General features: G+C 35.4%; 1 protein-coding gene across 1 annotated transcript in view; it reads left to right on the top strand.

Annotated features, from left to right (window-relative positions):
• Positions 1-22,339, top strand: part of LTN1 (listerin E3 ubiquitin protein ligase 1) — a 31,629-nt gene extending 9,290 nt beyond the window's left edge. Inside the window, exons 10-30 of the mRNA XM_058800458.1 lie at positions 552-1,337; positions 1,812-1,853; positions 3,016-3,208; positions 5,618-5,857; positions 6,852-6,999; positions 7,250-7,400; positions 8,091-8,292; positions 9,187-9,346; positions 9,515-9,619; positions 9,877-10,019; positions 11,786-11,921; positions 13,000-13,144; positions 14,223-14,433; positions 14,708-14,945; positions 15,754-15,828; positions 16,653-16,839; positions 17,270-17,441; positions 18,715-18,935; positions 19,453-19,647; positions 20,289-20,456; positions 21,287-22,339. Coding sequence (XP_058656441.1) covers positions 552-1,337; positions 1,812-1,853; positions 3,016-3,208; positions 5,618-5,857; positions 6,852-6,999; positions 7,250-7,400; positions 8,091-8,292; positions 9,187-9,346; positions 9,515-9,619; positions 9,877-10,019; positions 11,786-11,921; positions 13,000-13,144; positions 14,223-14,433; positions 14,708-14,945; positions 15,754-15,828; positions 16,653-16,839; positions 17,270-17,441; positions 18,715-18,935; positions 19,453-19,647; positions 20,289-20,456; positions 21,287-21,349 — 3,981 coding nt within the window. The 3' untranslated portion in view covers positions 21,350-22,339. The remainder of the gene's footprint in view (positions 1-551; positions 1,338-1,811; positions 1,854-3,015; positions 3,209-5,617; positions 5,858-6,851; positions 7,000-7,249; positions 7,401-8,090; positions 8,293-9,186; positions 9,347-9,514; positions 9,620-9,876; positions 10,020-11,785; positions 11,922-12,999; positions 13,145-14,222; positions 14,434-14,707; positions 14,946-15,753; positions 15,829-16,652; positions 16,840-17,269; positions 17,442-18,714; positions 18,936-19,452; positions 19,648-20,288; positions 20,457-21,286) is intronic.
• Positions 22,340-22,638: the final 299 nt, after the last annotated feature.

Raw genomic sequence — 22,638 nt, 5'->3', positions numbered from 1 at the left:
CTCACTGTCAGCCCAGCACCACCAAAAATCACCCCCAGACCATGTGCCCAAGAGTCTCATCCAGGTGTCTCTTAAGCACTTCCAGAGCTGGTGACTCCACCAACTCCCTGGGCAACCTATTCCAATACCTGACCACATTTCCATTGTTTTTTTTTTCCAATACCTGGTTTGAATTTTCCCTGCTGCAATTTAAGGCCACTCCTTGTCATCCTTTCAGTTGAGACACGGCAGAAGAGACCCACCTCCACCTCCTTTCAGGAATTTGTAGACAGTAATGTGTAGCAAAAGTACAGGTACTGAATTTAGGGTTTTTTTTCTTCCTATGAAATCATCCTTTTTACTGTGCAATTAAAGTTATATTTATGGGGGAAAAAAGTGCCTCCCATCCTGTATGTTTTTATAAAATGTTCAAACATAAATAATTCTGGTATTTGCAGAGTTGCTTCCAGAATGTTTTTCAGAATTATATAATTTCTTGATATTATAAAGAATAAAATGATTTTATAAATTGGATCACTGTTCTTTAATACATTTTTTTTTTGTCTTTATAGTTAATTCCTTTTGTCAGTGCTGTACTTAAGGAGCCCAAGTTACAAAGTGGACCATTGTTTTATCAAACAGCAGAAATGCTGAGTTCCTGGGAAGCTAAAGCAGAACTCTCCAATGATGATGGCACAGATGAAGTTTTCCAGAAACTGTTGACAGATTTTTGGGACCATCTTTCAAAAATGTGTATACTTCATGTTGATAGGTTGGATGCTGACAGGAAATTACTGTTTGCCATATCTGGTATGCTAGAAATTCTTCATAATCCGAAGAGTGCTATGAAACCAAACAATAGAAAATCTCTAAAAATCAGATTTACAGATGAGGATGAATTTGAAAGGAACACTGAGAGTCGAAAGCTCATGGAAGTTAGAAATGGTGACTCTGAAATTCAAGCTGACTTGCAGCAAACGTCACGTCTAAGGAAAGAACCTCTAGAGAACTTAGTCTGCAACCTGGCCGAGCTGAGCATTGTGTATGTCAATGAACAGAAGTCAGAACAGCATTTGAACTTTCTCTCTACCCTGCTCAACACTTTTTCCTCAAACAGAGTTTTCCAAGTACTTTTAGAGCAGGGAAATAATGTAAGTCCTGGTCAAGCTGAATCCCAAAATGAAGTGAAAGCTCATAACCGAAGTCCATCTGTACAATTTCTGTATCTGAATTTAATAACCTGGCTGAAAGAAGACTGGAGAAAAGACACCAATTTCCTGATTGATATTTTATACAGTGTACTTCATTGTTGCAACAATAATGATGAAAGGAAAGTCATTCTTGATGATTTAGTAAAGGTATGACTGGTACATGATGTTAATTTTTATCAGTCATTACTGTTATCGTGGGCTGTGGTTCACTAATAATCTTATTTTGGCACTGTTGCATGGATGATAATTCTACATGAATTTGGGTTAAGTTCAACATAAGGAAGATAGTTTTTGGAAAGGTGGACATTATAGTGTTGGGGTGAAAGGTTCTGTCCTTTTCTATATGGTCTAAATAATTTTGGAAAAGTATCATCAGAATTTCTCTCCTCTTGGTTCTTTATACAGTGTACTTTAATAGTAGTCATTGGTAGCCTTTTGTATACAGTCCCTTACTGAATTTTGTGGGAAAGATTTACAAGACAAAAATGATACAATCAATAACTTTGTTACTGAATTTTATCAGCTTCTACTTATGCCTACAGAACAGATAAAATGGCATTATTTCTTCCTAGTCAGCAAAGATTTTTATTAAATATTGGGGAATTTTGTTTTTCTTTTCAGATGGATCTTAAGTGGGTCATTTTTCTCCAGATAATTCAAAAGGTAAGATTAAGATTTTTCTTTGTTCTTGTTATGCGTAATTTTTAATAATTCTCTGATGTTAGCTTTGAGACTCATATGTGTTTGTAGTGATAATTTCCATAGTTTGAAAATTTTACAGTTTTAGAGTAGTGTTTGATTTAAATGCACTTAAATCTGGGGACATTCTTAAAAATGAAATGATGATGCCAAAACAAAAAAATATTTGTCCCATCTGGTTTTGATCAGTTTGTTTTGTGAGCTAGAGGGATTCCTGATTTGTGGATCATCTATTCTAAGCTAGACAGAATGGAGCTGGGGATTAGACCAATAATTAAAATTATTATTTATATCATCATCCTACAAGGTGCTTATAAGGGAAAGGTAGTATTCGATATTTTCCGCTGAATATTGACAAACTGACATTTAAGTTGGGATGGGATGAAATAGGAAGTGTATGATGAATTTTTGGACAAGAACTCATAACACTTGACTTACGGTCCGGTACATAGACCACAGGATCTTCCCTCACATATGCTGTGTATATTAGGAATACTGAGTTTTTGTGATTTTTTTTTAACTTACAGTGGCTCATCAGCAAAATAAAGTTTTTGTGACCTTCTCTTTCTTCTTAAAGAAATTCAGGTGCTGTAAACAGTTTTTATGTTGTAAATAGATTTTATTTCAGCCAACTTGGTCATCCAGAAGTTATTTTTCTAACTCCAATGTAGGAATTTCCAGGGCTCTATAATTGGAGGAGAAACATAAGGAAGCATTTTCAGAAAGTGACTTGTTTCACTCTGCAATAGAGATCTGACCCAGCCATAAGTTGTGGTCTCTGACAAAAAGAAAGATGGGGGATGTTGTTACAGATGTAAAATCTGAAGGCTTTTTATGGCAGATGATGTAATTCTCACTCTGTGTGTGCAAGTTTGACATACTAATCTTGTGCTTAGTAATAAAAGTTAATAGTTAATAATGGATTACACAGAGAAGCTGTGGCTGCCCCATCCCTGGAAGTATTGAAGGCCAGGTTGGATGGGTTTTGGAGCAGCCTGGTTTGCTGGGAGGGGGTTGGTACTTAAATTGGAACTTGGAAGATGATCTTTATGGTCCCTTCCAACCCAAACCATTCTATTATTCGATACCCTCAAAAGATTTCTGGAATGTTTTTCTTGTGATCCAGGCATGCTCAGGCACAACGAAACTTTCCTTAGTCTCTGACTGGCTGAAAGGAGACACGCTTGGAGAAAGACTGGTAATGCTGGCAGATGATCTGTGTCACCTGGGCTTAAAACCTAGAGCAGCCTCATCAGGATCAGCCTCTTCAGAAATGTGGACTCTTCTGAGCTTGGTGTTGTCACAGGACGTTAAAAGTGGTGAGCATATATAATCCTTGGAGTTCATGAAGTGTAAATGCTGCACTTAACCCTTTGCATAAGATTGAAAGAATTTGGGATCTTCCAGAATACTTCATGTAGAACATTTAGGCTTTCTCCCGGTAGTTTATTGTTGATTGGTTGGTTTTCATTGGGGTTTTTGTTTCATAGTTTTGGGCTTTTTTTATACTTAAGCCAGTTTACTACATACTATTTAATTTTGTAAACACTAACTTGCAGCAGTAGCTGCCATTTTTTTTGGTCCACATTGCTAAACAAGGGCAGTGTTCAAAGAGAAGATTCAGATTTGCAAGTTTTGAAAACTTGAGGAAAATTTAAGTAAGCTTGATCTATCAGCTGATGTGCTGTAATGTGAATTTTTAAACCATACCATGTGAAATTTACCTTCAAAACTGGAATACCAAATCAATTGTTATGGACCTATGTGTGTTTTATTAGCAATGCTTTGTTATAGGATCTTTGAATTTTTTTCAGCCATTTCCATTTATTTTTCTGTCTTTAAAACTCGGTATGTGGTCTTATGCTGTATATGTATTCGGGTTTTTTTCTTAATAGCTATTACTCATAGCATCCTATTTAATTTGTTAATATCATCCTGTTTAATTTGTTTGCAATTTTAGTATCTTATATAGACTTCCAGGGGAGTTAATTTTTCTTCATGTTTTCCATGTAAACTCAGCATTCACTTTGATCCCTGTGGTGACATATTTCAGTGTCAGTGGATGCTGTGCACATTCATAGTGCTTCCAAGTTTCACAGGCAGTTCACTGTGGTGCATGTTCTTAGACAAGGCATCCTGAAGGTGTCCTAAGATTGTTTTTTCTGTTACTGGAATTTCTGATGTAAAGGACCATCAGGAAAACCTCTTTCCTCTCTCCACAGAGAGTTCAACAAATGTGCTTGTGAGTGTGTGATGTTCTAGGGCTGATTGTCCAGTGACTTTGCTTTTTGACTCTAGAGCCAGAGGCACTCCTGAGCTCATTTTCTGCTGGGTGGTGGATGACCTGTTTTTAAATCATATTGATTGAAGCCGAAGAGATTTTGAGGAGCTATGATGGCTCTTGACTTAGTCATTAAAACCAAAGTAGAGTATGTGGACTTCCAAAAGGATTTTTTTAATGAGATCTCTTATCTAAGTTTCTTAAGCAAATTGTCTTGGAGAGAATAGGAGAGCCTTTCATGGGTCTGTAGCCTAGGATGAAAGGAATTAAAGGGGAAAAAGGATAAATAGTGAAAGGAAGATAATTGTTGCTGAAACTTCACAGATCCATAGCAGTGTGTTGTGATGCTGAATGCTTAACTGATACAAAAGATTACAAAAGAAATCCAAAGCCAGTAAATACTACAAGTATACATTGGAAGAACACAATTGTAACTGTATCAATTCAATGACAGACTCTGACCTGTTAAAACTCAGAAAGAGATCTTCAGTCATTGTGGTGTTTCCCTGTAAGTGACAGGTTGTAAAAGAGTAGTAAAAGAGGAACACAGTTTATTAGGAGCTGCTGTGAAAAGAACAGAGGACAAATGAAAATTATTATAGCATGTAGTCAATATACTGAATATGTTGTTAATATCTGGAATACTGCATGTAGTTTTGGTCACTGCAATATTCTTGTTCAAGTTTGGTCACTTGCAATATTCTATATGCTTTTGAAAAACATGTAATAGAATATGCCCAGAGAAATCTGGCAGGGATGGTTAGACAAGCAGTGGCTTCTGCTTGTGGAGGCAAGAAAACAGACTAGAATTTGTAAGTTTCTAGTGGAAGTGATTAAGGATGGGGTTGTGCTTAAAAGTCGTAAAATCGCAATTTGTATAGAAAATGCAAATAATGAGAAATGCATCATTGTTTCTTTCAGTGGAAGAACTTGAATTTCTAACACATGCTTAGATAGCAGTCTTGAGGGCCGAGAAAAGTATACTTCTTCGTGCAGTTTATAATTAAATAATGGAACTCATTGCCACAGGATACTGTGGAGTTTGAGGAGAAGTGGGATTGGCTTGCTTGTATCCCATGAAAAAGGATCTAAGCATGTTTGTGGCTATATGCAATAGTACAGTGAAATCTTCGGCTCACAGTTGGTTGCCAGAAGCTAGGAGGGCATAAAAGGGGGAAGGATCACTTTGCACTTGCTCTATCTTTAATACCTTTTTCAAAGCTGCTTCAGCTGGCTTAGAGAAAAGATACTTAGTAGTGTGAAATGTTGGCTGGTGTCTGTGAAATAGAAGAGTTTAGGTATCCGTTAGACTGAAACTGTTTTGCACTTCATTTTGCATTCAAAATTAGTTAATAAAAATCAAATTAGTCTATATTAATATGACATCTTTGCATGGTCGTGTTTATCAAGCAATCAAAGCATATTGTCTTTTTCCTCTGCCCAATAGAATCATTGATTGGTGAAACCTTTGTTGAAAGGATTATTGATAAACTTCAAGCAGCTCTGTCTAAAGCAAAGGATCTTTCTCAAGCTGGAGATACTGAACCATCAGTATCTTTCATCTGCGATGTGGCCTCAAGCTTTTTCAGCTCAGTGAAAGGCTGTTTGCTGATGCCATCCTCAGAAGACTTGCTCCTTACCATCTTCCAGCTGTGTGCTCAGAGGCAGGATGCAACATACTTGACAGGTAATCTGGAAAAAGAACTTCAGCTGAGCTTTTTCATAGGTGATGATTACATATAAATTCTTCCTTTTCATGAAACAGAATCACGAAAGTATGTGATAGAATACTGGCTTCACATACATTGAGCAATTGCAGCTGTAACTGACATGAAAATCTGTGCTTTAATTTACGGTGCCCATAGTTACTACTAAGTATCAAGTCCTGAACAGGTTTACAAGGATTTTTAAGATTTTTTTAATGTTAGTATCAGCTAACTTGGAGGCTATGATATTGCACACTTTTTGGACTGTTACAGAAGTTGTTTAGAGTCTATGAAATATAACAAATGAACTTTTTTTTGTTCATTTTGCAATCTGGGGAGTCTATGAAAAAATGTGTACAATCGCTTCTTTACAGATAACATTCTGAAACCATTTATATTGGCCAAGTTGCCCAGACAAATTGTGATCCATGCCTCTCTCTACCAGTGTCTCATGTTTATGTTTATCTGAGATGCTGATTTATATTCTCTGAATGTAGAATTTGAGGGTGTTAAATTGATACATGCATTTACTGAAATTAATACAAGTAAATACAATGTTTCAGTGTTGTCATAGAAGTGAAGTAGGACAGTACTAGCTTGGAAAACACTGCTGCTTTATAAATGACTGTTGATATTGTGAATGTTCAATATTTTGGTAGAAAGGTATGTAGTTTTGAAGACTGTATGGACATATGGTTGCAGACAACAAGAACATCACTCTAATTCTCAAATGAATTAAATCTTACCTGTGAGTCACAGTTAATTTAAAATTGCTCTTCAACAAGAAAGCTATGTATGTGCCTTTGATGGTTTTTGCATGTAACCACAGAAAAGATAATTATTTTCCTACTGTAGGACCTTTAGACATGTGATTGTTGCTATATGCTGTAGTTTGTAATTAGAGTTTACCTGTTTGTGATAGTTTTGCTTGTCTACTTGCTGTTTTGTTTTCTTTTTTCCTTTTCCCTATAATAGATGTACTTGTATGCAAGTTAAAACACACTTGGATGTCTGGTATAAATTCACTTGTGCATCAGCTTCAGGGCACTCAGAGCACCTTTTTGCTTAAAGCTGCACTGTGGGTCAAGAACCAAGTTCAGTCTTCCTCTTTGGATGTTAAAAGGTAATTGGGATTCACATTTGTTCTATAATGTGTTGTTCTCCAAAACAAACCAGGATCAGTGCTATAATAGCCTTTATTTAATTAACATCTGTATTACTGAGACTTTTCAGCCTATTGGAGGCAGTGGGTAGAGCAAAACTTATACCACCCCTGGTACAGCAAGTATGGAGCATTGTATCAATGGAAAATATGCAGGTGGCTCTTAATGAATAGTGCCAAACTTGTTTGCAGTGTTTTCTCCTTTTCTCAGGCTTCAGGTTTTGATCTCTGCAGTCAGTGATTTGTTGTTGAAGCTCATGGAAGCTGATGGACAGTCTGAATGTCTTGTGAGAGCTTATGTTGAGCATGTGACACCGAACAAAATTGAATGGGGGAAATTGCATGAATCTCTGTGCTCTGAGGTATGGAAATGTTAATGGATTGTACAGGGCGGTCAGTCTTTCCTCAAGCCTCTGTCCCCTAGGGTGGTAAGCTTTATTTCTTATGACATGGCACTGCACTTATGAGTACCATATGTTTGTGCAGAGGTTCTTGTCAACCTTTGTCTATAAAGAGGATAAAATCTCTGTTTATGGATCCATCCAGTACTACTGGAGAAAAATCAAAATCCATGAAATTACCCTTTTCTGCACAGAACACCAGCAACTTGCTTTACAGTTCAGGAATTTTATCTGACAGAGTATACATTGTGAAGATGTTTTTATCTCTAAGTTAATTCTTCATAAGGATTAATTTTGTGAAAGACACCAATATCTGCAGAAGAATGTGGTTTGCTATCTTTTAACAGAATGCTGACATGCATAGAATAGAGAGTGGGGAAGGACATAAATTTCCCGTGCAGCCACCAGTAACCCTATAATTTCTTGTAAAATACATAGAGTTCTAAAGAAATGTATTTGTTTCTGAGCAGCAGTACAATTCCAAATTACTGCTGTACAATTAGGTTTTTAATACACTGGAGTGGGTCATCCTCACCATTGTGCTTTTGATATGAATGTGTATGTTTCGTGTTTGTTTCTTAATAATTCTGAATTTTCAAGGTTAAACAGATCACAGTATTTTTTCATACTCTTTTTATGCACATATTACAGTGGATGCACAAGCCTCTTTTGGAAGGAAGGCTTAGTATGAATTGTGAACCTCTGGGATCAAGTGTCAAGCTGTGTGGCACAACTAAACTTCCAGGCCATCTGTGTACTTCAGCCTTATTAAGTAAAATAGTACTACTTCAACTGAAAAATCGTGTAGTCCATGGAAATCATGATTCTGAAAGAAAGGAAATTGATAATATAAGTAAGTTACAATGGTAAAACTTAAAGGAATTTTATTTTGTAGTAGTTGTAACCTGAATTGAAAATTAGAAATGCATAGTTAAAGTTTGGCATACAGGTATGAGAAATTATCCTTTTACCTTTTGTTGCCTTTTTTCCTTTCTTTTCTTTTGTAATGTTCAGGTCTTCTTTAAAAGTAGTTTTTATATTCGTGGGACCTCTTTTGGTTATATACATCCTGTCTCAATAAAATTTTGAACTGGGAGAAGTATGAATTTTTAAAACTTCAGTTATGTTCATTGCCAAAACACACTGTGCATTGGCATGAGTGGGCAACAAGAACTGTATCCCTCCCTTGAGAGTTTAACCATAATGTAAAGATGGTTTGAGACAACAACTTTTCTTAATTCCATGAGGTGGAATCTAGTTTCCTTTTATTTTCAAGAATACTCAAATTAAATGCAGCATTATCAAATTAACAATTCTATCTCCAGAATTCTCACCATGATGAGAAGTGTAATTGTGTAGTGTGGGTCTTGTAAGCTGATGAAGGAACCGTGTGCTAACTCTTATGACATTTACTTGGTTTTCTTCTGGACTTAGGTGTTGACTGCGTTGTCTGCAAGAAATATATGTTAAAGAAAAGGGGGAGAACAGAGAGGAGTCATATCATGCTTAATTTGCTTTAAAATTTCTTGACTATCTAGAACAGATTACTGTAGCTTTTTTTCTCTTGTATGTTATGATAAAATGGCAAATATTCAGTTCATGCTCTGAACCACCTGAGATTGCATGTAAAAATAATATCTTTATTGCATTAAAAACATATTTTAAAAAATCAACAAAATCTTGACCTGAAACTTCTGGCTTATGCAAGTCAGTAGTCATTTATAAACAACATCTGTTATTTAATTAGTTGCAGAACTGTTATATTCGCTACAATGGATTGAAGAATTGGAGAATCCTCCTTATCTGCTTCTGGAATATCTTCATATGTTAGAAGAGATGCACATAACATATGAGGAGTTCAGTACTCTGAGTAGTACAGCTAACCTGCAGCAAACTATATTTGACAGGTATGTAAGAATAAGTGAAACAACTCTTAGCTCTGTTTTCACAGTTTGTATTGTATGGAGTGCCACTGTATTTCCATATGTGTGTTGATTCAGAATGCATCCAGATGCTTTTGTGGTGAGCCCTGAGCATCTGTATATATTAACCAGGGTATTTCTTCTTCTTTGAAGATCAGAGGAACATGGAAGACTCTGGTCCTTAACCATGGCCAAAGTAATCCGTGCTGAGAATGCTGGATCCTGGGAGAGGAAAGAACTTTTCAAGACAACAGAAGGGTATCTTAATACTGCTGCCTATAAACTTGCAGTTTCTTGTGAATGTTGATAGTGTGAAATGATCCTGATTCTGACCATCGACAGCTGAAGGCTGGCAATGAAGATACTTGTGTATGGCATGTCAAAGTCAGACTTGGTTTAGCATGTGGGATTAGTTATGTCAGAGGATATTGCCTCATTATGAACTAACTGATACTTTGTTTCCTAGTTCAGCTTTTGCGTTCCTTTCATTGTTGGTGTTTTGCTTGTATGAATAGGTTTCTTCCATTAACAGAGGGCAGATTGCATACACTTCAGTGTTTATCATCTTTCTTAATTGAGGAAGAAAAGAGGGAACTTGTCTTCCATTGTGTGGCCAAACTTATGACATGTACACAGACAGAGCTTTCCAGCACTGACGGTGAGTATGTTCTTACCTCGGTGTAGTTCATCAGAATTTAAGAACATTATTTTGTAATAAAGTTTGGTTTTAGATAAAACATACTTATTATAATATCATTTTTCCTAGAAAGAAATGCTTTCTCAGTTTGCCTATTTCTTCTAGACTGTTTGGCATAATCTCATTCAGAAAGGACAAGCCTTACTGCCAGATACAAAATTAAGATGAAGAGACTTAGGCTGTTATTAAAAGCATCCTGATGTCACTGTACTTCAGTGAACCATTTACGCTTTACACAGCATGCAAAAATACTACTATTGTCAGCTGGTCATGATAGTCTTTAGATAGTTTGCCAAGAACTCTTTCACAGTTTACACACATATAATTTTTTAGTAACTCCTCCAACTGAAACTGCACTACATGAAATGTCTGCAGCTGTGAAAAATTACCTAAGATAAGGTTGAGATGTATTATGATATTGCTTTGAATGTAGCCACTTATTTTGGGTCTACAGCCACTCTATTTGGATGTAAGTTTTCACAAACTTGCTGCTTTTCAAGAAAACTGGGAATGCTCACATACAGTCCTTCTATCTGTATGGATTACATGTAATTTAAGAGGAAAGTCCTTTGTGTTTTTGTCCCTTACTGCTTTTGTGTGTACTTGTATCTACTCTTATTGATCAGTCTATATGAAAACTGAAATGTATGGTTTTTATTTTGTAACAGAACTGTGCTTACTTAAATTGGAAAAACCTATCTTTGGTTACTTTAAACTGTGGACATCCGTCCCTTGGCAGTGTTCTTAGGATTTCAGATGAGTTCTTCAAATGGATGTTCTTCAGGTGTGAAAATGATCAGTGTTAATGACATGCAGAAATTGAGAGAAATATTAAGTATCTCTACCATAGTAGTTTTCTACTCTTTCAACTTAGTGGAGGCTTTCTGGCTTTCTAATTGAACCAGTGAGGCAAACAAATGTGTCTGTGAAACTTTGAACAGAAGAAAATGGAAGAATCCTCACTTCTCCTCTGTTGTGGAGGTCTTTTATTTGTAATTGGTGCTTCCCTTCTACTACTTCTCTGTTTTCTAGGTATTCCGGAGCAGAACGTATATGTCCAAATTCACATTAAGTGGGATGTAGGTTGTAGGCTTACCATTCCAATGGTGATTTTTCTTTTCAGCAGCTGAAAAAAATTGCTGCTGAACTTGTTTAAGTGAAGCAGGGGTTTATTTGGTTGGTTTTGCTATGCATATGTGATACTTTACCTTTTTTTTTGTCATTGTGCTTGTTGGAAATGTTCATTTTCTCCAAGAAATCTAGATAAATACAGTTCTTCTTAAAAATGGAAACCAGTACTAATGCAACAGTTGTACTTCACTCTAAAAGTAAAAATTAACATTCTGACTAGAACTCCAATTAACATTCCAATAATATTAGAATTCAAAACTTTCAGTTGCATTGTCTTCATTATCTGCCCAAATTATTGCTTAGCTTACTGTATTTTTAGTAGCACAAAGAAATTTCAATCTTAGCAGGTATTTTCCTTTTTTAGGTTTTATAATCTATCACCTTATCTTATAGGAGCTGTTTAATTTTAAAAGTTTGGTAAGATATTGTATTTTGATTTAACAATGACATTTGTGGATTAAGTGTTCAAAGAAGAAAGCTTAGGTATTATCCAAACTGTCTTACAATATTAAAATGAAGTTCTATTGACACACATTCTAATGTTTGTTTTGTCTTGATAGTTAAGACTATTGAGTTTACATTTTATTATGTCACAGGAGCATTTGGGTGTCTTTCCATTTTGAACACCTGCTTGAAGGATAGAAGTATTGATTGTGATCATTTATTACCTGCAGTACTGAAAATCATAATATCTTGGAAAAATGATAATGAGGACAGCTTTCTCTTTAGCTGGTAGGTGCAACTTTGAGATAATTTGACTTTTTTTCTTATTTCTAAGACAAGAGTTTAAAAATACAGACTAATTCAAATAAATTAATTAATTCAAATAAAATCAATCTGTACAATTGCCATCTACTGCTCTAATATTACATATTTAAGTTTTTGTAAAAACCTTGGCTTAGTATATCACTAACTCATACTGCACAAAAGTACCTGGAAGGCTGGGAGACTGAGGAGCTTTGAAAATGCTTTTGAAAGATGTCAACTGTTTTCAAATGTATTCAGAACTGACCAACTTTTGCAGGTGTTGCTGGATGTTCAGTTCCAAGTTCTGTTTGCTTATTTTGGTAGCAGGAAAAAAACTTGCATACCAGACTTAGCTGTCTTTTAAAGGTCTGGACCCAAAAATGTAACTTGAAAAGCTTCCAGCGAGGAATGAAAATATACTGAGATTATCTTTTTTGACTATAGTGAGAAAAATCCAGATAACAAAGTTCCAAAATAATCATAAAACCATTGAGTGTTCTGGGTTGGAAGAGACCTTAAAGCTCATCCAGTTCCAACCCCTGCCATGGGCAGGGACACCTTCCGTAAGACCAAGTTGCTCCAAGATCTGTCCAACTTGGGCTTGAACTTCTAGGAATGGGGCAGCCACAGCTCCTCTGGCAACTGTGCCAAGGTCTCCCTCACAGGGAAGAATTTCTTCCTGCTAATCTAAACCTATAATATATAATATATAGTATTTGGACACTTGAGGGCTAATAACTTTTCCTAAATCGGTAACTTTAAAATGATTATTTTTCTTGCATTGATTTAATTAAAATTGCCGACACTCCTAATTTATGTAAGTATATTGATTGAGCAAATGTTTAAATTGTAGAAATGTATGAATCTGTAATTTAGGAATCTTGTTTAGACTTGGCAGCTAATGTAGCACTCTACCTTTGAAAGACAGAATATCAAAAGCACACAGAACATAGCATTGTGGTGCCAGACAAATTTGTCCTGTGAGGAGGAGTGAAGGCAAGAATATGAATACTCAGGTCTACAATATGAATCTATGTAAGCTTTGGTTGTATTTTTATTACAGCAGTCTGAAAGAAGCAAGTGCTCAATTGCTTGGTTTCAACATTGAGTTGATGCGTTACCTTCCCTTGTTGCTGAAATATTCTGCAGCTCCTTTGGCTGATAATGAGTGGGACTTCTTGATGTGCTCCATGCTGGCTTGGTTAGAGGTAATATGGAAGGATCTTCACTTTTAATGTACTTACCTTTTTGATTATTCCCTGAATATGGCAATGACACTGTAATCTCAGCCAAATTCTTGACACGATGATAAGTAGAATTGCACAAAATCCAGTTTATGTTGGACTCTGGACAAAGATTTAAAAGCACAAGCAGTTATACTGTCCTGTTTGTTTTTGTGTTTGGAGATAAAATCAGCTCACTCTTCAAGTAATATGATATTTAATAATGGCATTGGTAATTGGAGAATAATTTTGAAATATATCTGCTGTAGGTCTCTATCTTGAAAAATAATATTTCTTTAAAACATAGTTTAACATGATACATCAAAATCAGCTGAATGAAAATCAATGTCTACATTTCAATATCTAACTGATCACATGAAGTATCAAAGTTATATTCTAATGCTGTTAGGAAAGAGGACAGTAATGTTAGTAGTCAGATGACTACTTACTGATTAATCAAAAAAATATACAGAATCTGTCACTCTCTGTCACCTGTGCATTCAGAAGGGCAGGCTGGAAATTTCATGTGACCTTTATTGGTCTCAGGATTAATCTTACCTAGTGGTATGTGCCTTAAAACTATGTATTTTGTTTAAAAACAGGCAACAAACTTATAAGAAAATCTTGTTGTGTAGACTAAGTAGGGAATATTTTTAATTGATAATGATACTCCTTTCTGACAGAATGAGTAAGAACAAAGATAAAATGAAAGCAGCTTTGTTGGGGGAGAGGAAATATTCGCCTGATAGCCACTTCAATAATTTCCAGTTTTTAGTAGTATGTTGTCCATTGAATTTTCTTTTTGTCATTATAAGGAAGGTTATATAATGGAAACAATCCATGTTTCTAATGTTGGTGAGACTTGGGAATTAATTTCAGGTAGTCCTATTGAAGTACAATTTCTATTTTTAACCCAACCTACCCGACCCACAGAATTTTCGAATGGTTCTTGCAATTTAATTGTCTTTGAAATTATACTTTCTGTTGTAGACAGGAAATGTGAAACAAATTTTAAAGCAAATGTATGGTTAAGGAATCTTCCTCTGTGTTTATTTCCTCCTAGACAACAAGTGAAAGCCGTTTGCTTTACCATATCCCGCTTGTGCAGATTTTTGCTTGTGTCAGTTGTGACTTGGCATCTGCCCTTAGCGCTTACTTTGAGGCTGCAGCTCCTGACAGTACTGTTCTTCCTAAGAACTTGGTCAGTGAATGGAAGGAATTCTTTTCTGAGGGAATTCACAATTTGCTGTTACCCTTGTTGGTGAAAATCACAGGCAAGTATATGACAAGGGGATAACAGCCAGGCTGTTTTGAAATAGAACTGAACAGGCCACATTTTTGAATTTACAGGAATATAATGTAAATAGAGTTTATAACAACTCAGTTTGTTTAACACTTATGTGTTAATTAGTAAAGTGATTGCATATAACATAGAGATTGTTAAGATTAGATGGAACCTGTCAAGTGCAATCTTGAGTTGTTTCCAGCAGAACTTGTTTATGGTATCATCCATACATTCTGCATCACAACTTGTTTTCTTTTAAACAGGAGAAACCAAAAATGCATCAGAAGGCTCTTTTCAGAACTCTGTATTATCATCTTTGGGTGAAGCTCTAACTTACATCTCAAAGGACCAGTTCTTAAACCATAAGCTGCCACCGAAGTTTGTTGCAGGCCAGAAGACAAATCTTCCAGATAAACTCCAGACTCTACTGAACACACTCTGTCCGTTATTGCTTTTCCGGGCTCGACCTGTACAGGTTTCTGTCTACCATATGCTGCATAAGTAAGAAGCAACAAATTTTTCACTCTCATTGCCTCTCAACCCTCCTGCCCCTTTTCTTAAAAATATGCACTATGTGCTATAGAATATGCACTTGTAGCAAAATCATGTTCCATTATGGGAGAAAATCCTCAACTGGGCAATTTGTATTCTTTTTTGGAGGACACTATATAAAACTATGAATGCTAAAGTTAATTGTATTAGCAGACTTAAGAAAGGTATTTATTTTCAGCCCTTATTTTAGCACTCATGGAATCCTAAAATGTAAACTGAAATATTCCAGGTTTTATCTGGGCCTGACACTACCATTAAATAGTATGACATTTTTATTTTCATTCATTTAGGTAAGAAAGTAAATACAGATAGGTAGTATTGCTGTGAACTTCTTGGATATTTCTAATACCCAGAGAGACAATACAGAATTTGTAAAATTTGTGCATTTGGCTCCCCAAAATGCAATTGCAAGGCAGATGGCTTAAGCCAGCCACCATTATCTTTCACTTATACTGAGGCATAAAGTTGCAATAGCTTTATTCTGATAGAGAATTTTATTTTAGCATGGCTCAGGAAAAGTAAGAGGTCTGGAAAGAGAAGTGTGCAAGGATACATGCTTGTTGGGTGTCGCTCTTGACCAAAGATGGTGGCATGTTTCTGAAAGATTCTGTGTTGTTGTTAAGGAATAACTGCCTTTATTTTATTGTCTGTCAAAATGTTGATGTTGATAAGCAAAGAACTATGCATCACATATATTAAAATAGTTTATTAAAATTATTTTTAAATTAAACCTGATTTCCTTTCCATATTTTTATAGATTAATGCCTGAATTGCCTAAATTTGATGATGAAGATCTCAAGTCCTATGGTGATGAAGAGGAGGAATTGGCATTGTGTGTATTTTTTCCCTCACTTTTTATAGGACTGTCTTCCATATTTTTAAAATGTGTTAAAAGCTTGAAATTTGCAGCAGAGTAGCTGTCAGCAGGAGATGTTAAAAAATTGCATAGCTATGACAATAAGGTTATAAATGTGTAAAATATTAAATATTGTGGTCCTTTGCACTAAAACTGGAGACAGTATTTGCAGTTGTTTTTAGGTGCAGTTACTGGACTAAATGTTGTATATTAGGAAATCTTAGCAAATTTTTACTTGTATTCAGGATGTATCTGCACAGGTAATTTCAGTTACTTGAAACAGAACAAAAATTAAGTCTGTGTTTTACACAGCTTGAATCCCGCGAATTCTCTGGTTTGAAGAGAGAATGCAGTAACTGGTTAAAACTCCTTTTTAACCTCAGCCCAATGATTAATACCTTTCCTAACTGCAGAGAAGCAAAAGGCTTTTCAACCTAGAGCCAACAGTGATTAGGAGATCATTGTTCAGTTGTTCGTTTGTTGGTGTGACTCCAGAGAAAGCAAGCAAAGCGGCTATCCATGATGTAGGTTAAATCAGATCAGTCATAGACCACTCCCATATGAAGTGATCAGCATTCAGTTTAAATTTGTCTTCTAAGAAGGTAAAAGCACCAACTCTCCCATTCAGGGAAAAAGAAGAAATTTTTAAAAGAGTAAATTTTCTTGTAATAAAAGGCTTATTTTATACTCTGCATGCATGGCTTTACTTTCATGACTCTCTAGGAAGGCTATGAACTTAAATTCAGTTCATGTTGTGCTCAAGATTTGAGTTTACTATTCCAGATAATATTTTTCCACAGATCACCTCCAGCAGCTCTTATGTCTATCCTGGCCACTCAAGAACTCTTGCTAGAAAACATCCTGGAATGCATTCCAGTTGGAGAATTTGCAGTTATTCAACCCCTGAGTGATGAGTTCTGCCTTGTTCTAGGATATCTTCTCACTTGGAAGTTAACATTAGCTTTCTTTAAAGCAGCTTCTTCTCAGGTATATTTTCAGAGTCTTTTTAACTGAATTTCTTAACCTACTTTTTTAGTTTCAGTCTCAGTTTCATCCAGCCGTTTTCTTTTAATTATGTAATTTCTTATCCCTTGTTTCTGTGAAATTAGTGAAAATTCTGAAATCACCAATAGACTTAGATTTCTGCACCACTGTATTTGAGGATGGTAAAATTAGAGCAACGAAGAACTAAGATTCATGAAAAGATTACTCTTTCTTGCATTTTCAAACAAGCTTGGTACATATTATAATCTTTTAATCATTCAAAATGGTGCAGAGAACTAAACTTGTCTTCTAAACACTGCTTCTGAGTCACAATGTTGCTGTTCCTTCCTGCAAGGACATATTTGTATTATTTACAGAGTAAGATGTATTTACCATGTTTTGGTTTTTTTGTGAATTTTTTTAATGCTACCAGCTACGCGTTCTCTACTCACAATACCTTAGAAGAACTAAAAGCTTGAATAAACTGCTTTATCACTTGTTCAGGCTTATGCCTGAAAACCCTGTCTTTTCTGGGCCAACTTCAGAAGTTGCAAATAAGGACACAAAAACCTTCTTTACTGAAGAGCTTCGTTTAGATGTCAAAGGTTAGTAAAAACTCTATTTGTGCATTTGAGAGAGTTGTTCTATTTGAATAAGCTGTTTTTCTTAAAAATACTTATTTAGAAAATCTTACCTATAAAACAAATACACAGAGAGACAAATACATACATATGTTTAATAATCTTTTGTTAACTCTCCCCATTTGAAACTTAACTAAAGTTGACATGTTTATCAGAGAAACCAAGAAAAACAAAAGTCAGGAATAATACATTGCTACTATTGAATCATGAACATAACAATTCCAAAACACTAGAAATGTGTGATCTATTCTGAAACCATTGCTTCTAGAGATAATTTTTAATATTAAATAAAATTTCTATATTTTATTGTATTTCAATATATAAATTCAAAGTATTAAAAACCATTTTAATATATATTTTTAAATGTTTGAGATGTTAAATTGTGTGTTGTTTTTGTCATGTTGTTCAAAAGACCCAGTTAATCAGTGATGATGAGAGAAGATACGCTGTTTTTTTTACCTGAGAAACATGAAAAAGGGAATTAGATTTTGAAGTCCCTTCATTTAATTTTTTTAATGTACCTACATAGATATAAACAAGGAAATGGAGTTTCCATTTCTTAATTTTTCTCTTGGACATCACTGTATGTTGCAGAACAATTTATCTGCATGACCGTAAGAAAGAATTACTAACACGACATCCCAAGGGAAAGTCTTCCCTTAACTCATCATAGAATCATTAAGACCTCTGGGATCATCCAAGTTCACCCTTTGAACACCACCATGTCCCCTAAACCATATCACAAAGTGCCCTGTCAGTGTGTTTTTTGAACACCTCCAGGGATGGTGACTCCACCACTTCCTTGGGCAGGAATGCTTATTCACTCCTTCAGCAAAGAATTATTTCCTAATATCCAAACTCTGTTGGTAGAACTCGACATGCTTGCAAAGCTCAGCTGTCCTCCAAACACCTTATTGTTTGTTCACTCCAAAGTGAGTGTTTTGTGATTTCTACAATATAAAATTATTTTTGATTCCTGGTGTCCACTTGGAGTTGAGTCTCTAAATGAAAAGGTGAATTCTGAGGTGTGGAGTATCAGGCTAAGGAACAAAAAAAACAGCCTGGTTAAGAAGGGCTGAGTCAAACAGGCCCTTAGAATTGCAGTAGTAGGAACATGTACATGAAATTCCAAGTACCACAATTGTATTGGAATCAGAAATTTGTATGTGGTGTGGAGGCACCGACTTCCGTGACTAATGTATTAAGAGTATTTCAACACCTTTTCTTTCCCTCCCAGGGACTGGGGGGCTGTCATCCCAGATCCCACACTTGGCCTGCTCTGTGTACCATATAACACTGAAAGATCTGCCAGCCATGGTGAGGCTGTGGTGGAATAGCTGTGAGAAGCGTGTCTTCAATGTTGTGGATAAATTCACAAGCAAATATGTCAGCAGTGTGCTCTCCTCCCAGGAAATATCTTCTGTTCAGACTAGCACACAGTTATTTAACGGCATGACAGTAAGACTTTTTGTTCTTTCTTTTAATTTACTTGAGTTTTTTGCAAACATTTCAGGAAATTTTACTTCTCAGAACCAGACTGTGGTTCTGTTTTATATGATTGCAATTTTGTTGTTCTAAATGACTGATTAAACATAATTTTGCTTGGTATCAATAAATTAAATTGATGTTTATTAATATTCTGCTTGCAAAAAACTTGAAAGAATGGATTTTAGGATGTTGAAGAATTTGAGGAAGTGGAAGGTACTGCTATCAATATACTACTTTTTATTTATTAAAAGATGTAATCAATCAGTAGATTGAAAACTGGCTGGTAATTCCTTTTTAGTTTATTGAGATATGAATAGATTTTTGTTTTCCTTGAAAAAAGTGTTTACCTGATCTAAGAAAATCATTTAATATGCATAGGAATGTGTTTATAGTGTGTATATATATATATATATATATATATATACATATGTATACAAAGACTAGAGATGCTGAATGGCATTTTTTAATACGTGTATTTTTTTCAAAGGTTAAAGCTCGGTCTGCAGCACGAGAAGTCATTGCAACCTATTCTGTTGATGATATATTTATTGAACTAATAATACAGCTTCCATCAAATTATCCACTGGGATGCATAACAGTTGAGAGTGGAAAGAGAGTTGGTGTAGCTGTACAGCAGTGGCGCAATTGGATGCTACAGTTAAGCACATATCTTACACATCAGGTGAATTTAAATAAAGTTCTTAGTTTTGAAAACTTAATAAGTCCTTATAGCAGAAAAACATTCCTAGTAATGCAATATTGTATAGATCTGTGTAATAGATCTCATTAGATTGCAAAGCTTTGTAGAATTGGGTCACTCTTACCATCTGCTTTTCTCCAGATACATCAACAGAGGTAAAATGATCAGCCTACTGTTAAATCCACAGCCCAAGTTGAAAATTTAGATCTCTTAAGATATGGCCCAGTGTTTGTCCTGTGTGTCAGTACCATCTCAACTATAATTTGAAAAAAAAACACAGACAAACAAATGACAACAACAAAAATCAAAACCAAAAACCCCATCCATGGAATTCTCTAAAAGACTGGTGGTTGCTGAAATGGCATAATCTGTGGTTAGACCAAAACAAAGCAGTGATTGAAAATTTCAAAATCTGTTTTTAAGTGCTCCTGAACATGCTCTTCCTGCATTATTGAATACTCACTTTTCTGTAGATCAGAGTATTATAAATTATGCACTGCATGTATTGCATGTAGTTTCAGATTGTAAATCCTTCAGGCCTTGTTTCCTTCATGTTTTTATGACTACAACAGGAATAGTTCAAAGGAGTTCTCCAGTATTTACAGCTCTTTTCCCTCTTTTAGAATGGAAGTATTATGGAAGGCTTATCTTTGTGGAAAAATAATGTGGATAAACGTTTTGAAGGCGTTGAAGATTGCATGATCTGTTTTTCAGTCATTCATGGTTCAAACTATTCTCTTCCCAAAAAAGCTTGCAGAACATGCAAGAAGAAGTTTCATTCAGCTTGCTTGGTAAGTACCTGGAGTAAATCTTTTAAAATAGGCAAAATACCCTAGAATCATAGAGCAGGGTCAGAAGGAGCTTAAAGCTCATCTGTTCCATCCTCCTGCCATGGGCAGGGACACCTTCTGCTAGACCAGGTTGTCCAAGCCCCATCCAGCCTGGCTATCCATATAGTTTAAACCAGAAACTTCTACTGTATTACCAACAATTTTCCACTTTGTCATTGGAGTATCTGGGATTAAGAGCACTCATAAGTTATTTTTGTGAATTTTGTACTAAGATGTAAGGGCAGGTAATGAAAGAAGAGCTGCTACATAGTGTATGTCTAATAAGTGTATATACAAATACATATATACATACACACATGCATACATGTGTGAGTGAAAAGGGGTTTTTTACCGTTTCTTGTTTTTTTTTTTAAGTATAGGTAATGTTTTGATAGTTACATTCACAGAATCACAACATTAACTAGCTTAGAAAAGACATTTGAGATCAAGTCCAACCTATGACCTAACACCACCTTGTCAGCTGGACTATGACACTAAGTGCCACATCCAGTCTTTTCTTAAACATCTCCAGAGATGTTTAAGAAAAGACTGGATGTGGCACTTCGTGTCATAATTCAGTCATGGGGACAGTGACTCCACCACCTCCCTGGGCAGCCCAATCCAATGCCCAGTCACTACTTCTGTGAAGAACTTCTTCCTATTGTCCAGTCTAAACCTGCCCTGGTGCAGCTTAACACAGATCCTTGGCAATAATGGTTATTGATGATGTACTAGTGTTTCTGTACTCAGCTTGCCTTCGTATATTAAACAGATGTATTTCTCTTTTTCAGTACAAATGGTTCTCATCCAGCAACAAATCCACATGTCCACTCTGTCGAGAGACATTCTTGTGAAACAAAACGTTCTTCTTTCTGTGAGCCAAATAAGAAATAAGAGCAGGCAATAAACTGTATGTTGAAAGAAGTTAACTATTTGGAAATAATGTCAGTTACTTTAAGTTCTTCACTAGTGGAATATGACACACCTCTGGACTGGCTTTTTGTAAATTTGAAGATTCTTCTTTGATATAAAGAAATATATAACAATAATTTATTTTAATTGGTATATTTTTAAGATATATTAAAATTTTCAGAAATAATGTGGAGTTATGTCTGAAAAATGGTGTTTAAGCCACAGCATAGTTAATTAAAAACTCTTATTTTAGGCATATTCTAACATGGTGTTATGTAATTAACCCAGGTGATACCTCTTAATATAACAGCTGAATATAACATAGGTTACCACCTAAAGATTTGATTTTTTATTATAATGCATTCATAATAGTCCCTTTTTTTGGGGAAAAAAGAATGTGTTTGCTGTTAGACATTAAGGCATGAAACTGGGGTGATAATCTGTTAAAGCGTAAAATTTAAACATAGCCTCTTCTAATAAAATGAACTTTCACCTTTCAAAGTTTCTTTTTGCCAAAACTCCCCAACCATCCAGTAGCCTAAAATCATGAAAACCCAGAAGGCCAACTAAGGAGAGAGACCACAAAGAGAGAGACCAACAAAGTTCCTGCATCACAATGATACCATCTATTTATTGCTGATTGGCTTTTAAAGAGAAGGCAGATGCACTGATCAGTTCTTGTTTGTCTTCATGAGCTGGCAAATTAGCTATCACCAAATGTCTACTGTACTTCCACTGTCCTAGAATAATAAGGACTCTTAAGTGAGCATCCAGATGTATCAGAATTTAATAGCCTTCAACTATACATTTTTTCATGCCATTTTTTTTAACAGTGGTAGCATACTAGTATATTCCAACTTGGATGGTATTTGTGGTGGGTTTCTTTGAAAAGTCAATAGAAGTGGGGAATAAATAAATAAATAAATGTTGTCAATCTCTGTAGTCTCTGGTTTGCTATCTGTTCCTGTGTGTGATAAACTTTTAGAAATTAATTTTATAGATTTTCAGAGGCCGAGTTTGTAGCATGGTCAATTGGCTGTACCTCAACAGCTATTATTTTAGATTTTTAGCTGTTGATAACTGAAGTCTGTATTTTTAACAGATAATGCTGGGCTGCCAGAGGAGAAATTCCTTGACCTTTTGTTTTGAGTAGGTGAGAATGGAAAGGATTTAAAGCTGGTATTGAGAAGGTCTAACTGAAAAGACAGAGTAGGGAACAAACTGTATTGTT

Source organism: Ammospiza caudacuta, chromosome 2 (assembly GCF_027887145.1).
Source record: "Ammospiza caudacuta isolate bAmmCau1 chromosome 2, bAmmCau1.pri, whole genome shotgun sequence".
Classification (NCBI taxonomy): domain Eukaryota; kingdom Metazoa; phylum Chordata; class Aves; order Passeriformes; family Passerellidae; genus Ammospiza; species Ammospiza caudacuta.
This window is presented reverse-complemented; position numbering and strand designations above follow the sequence as displayed.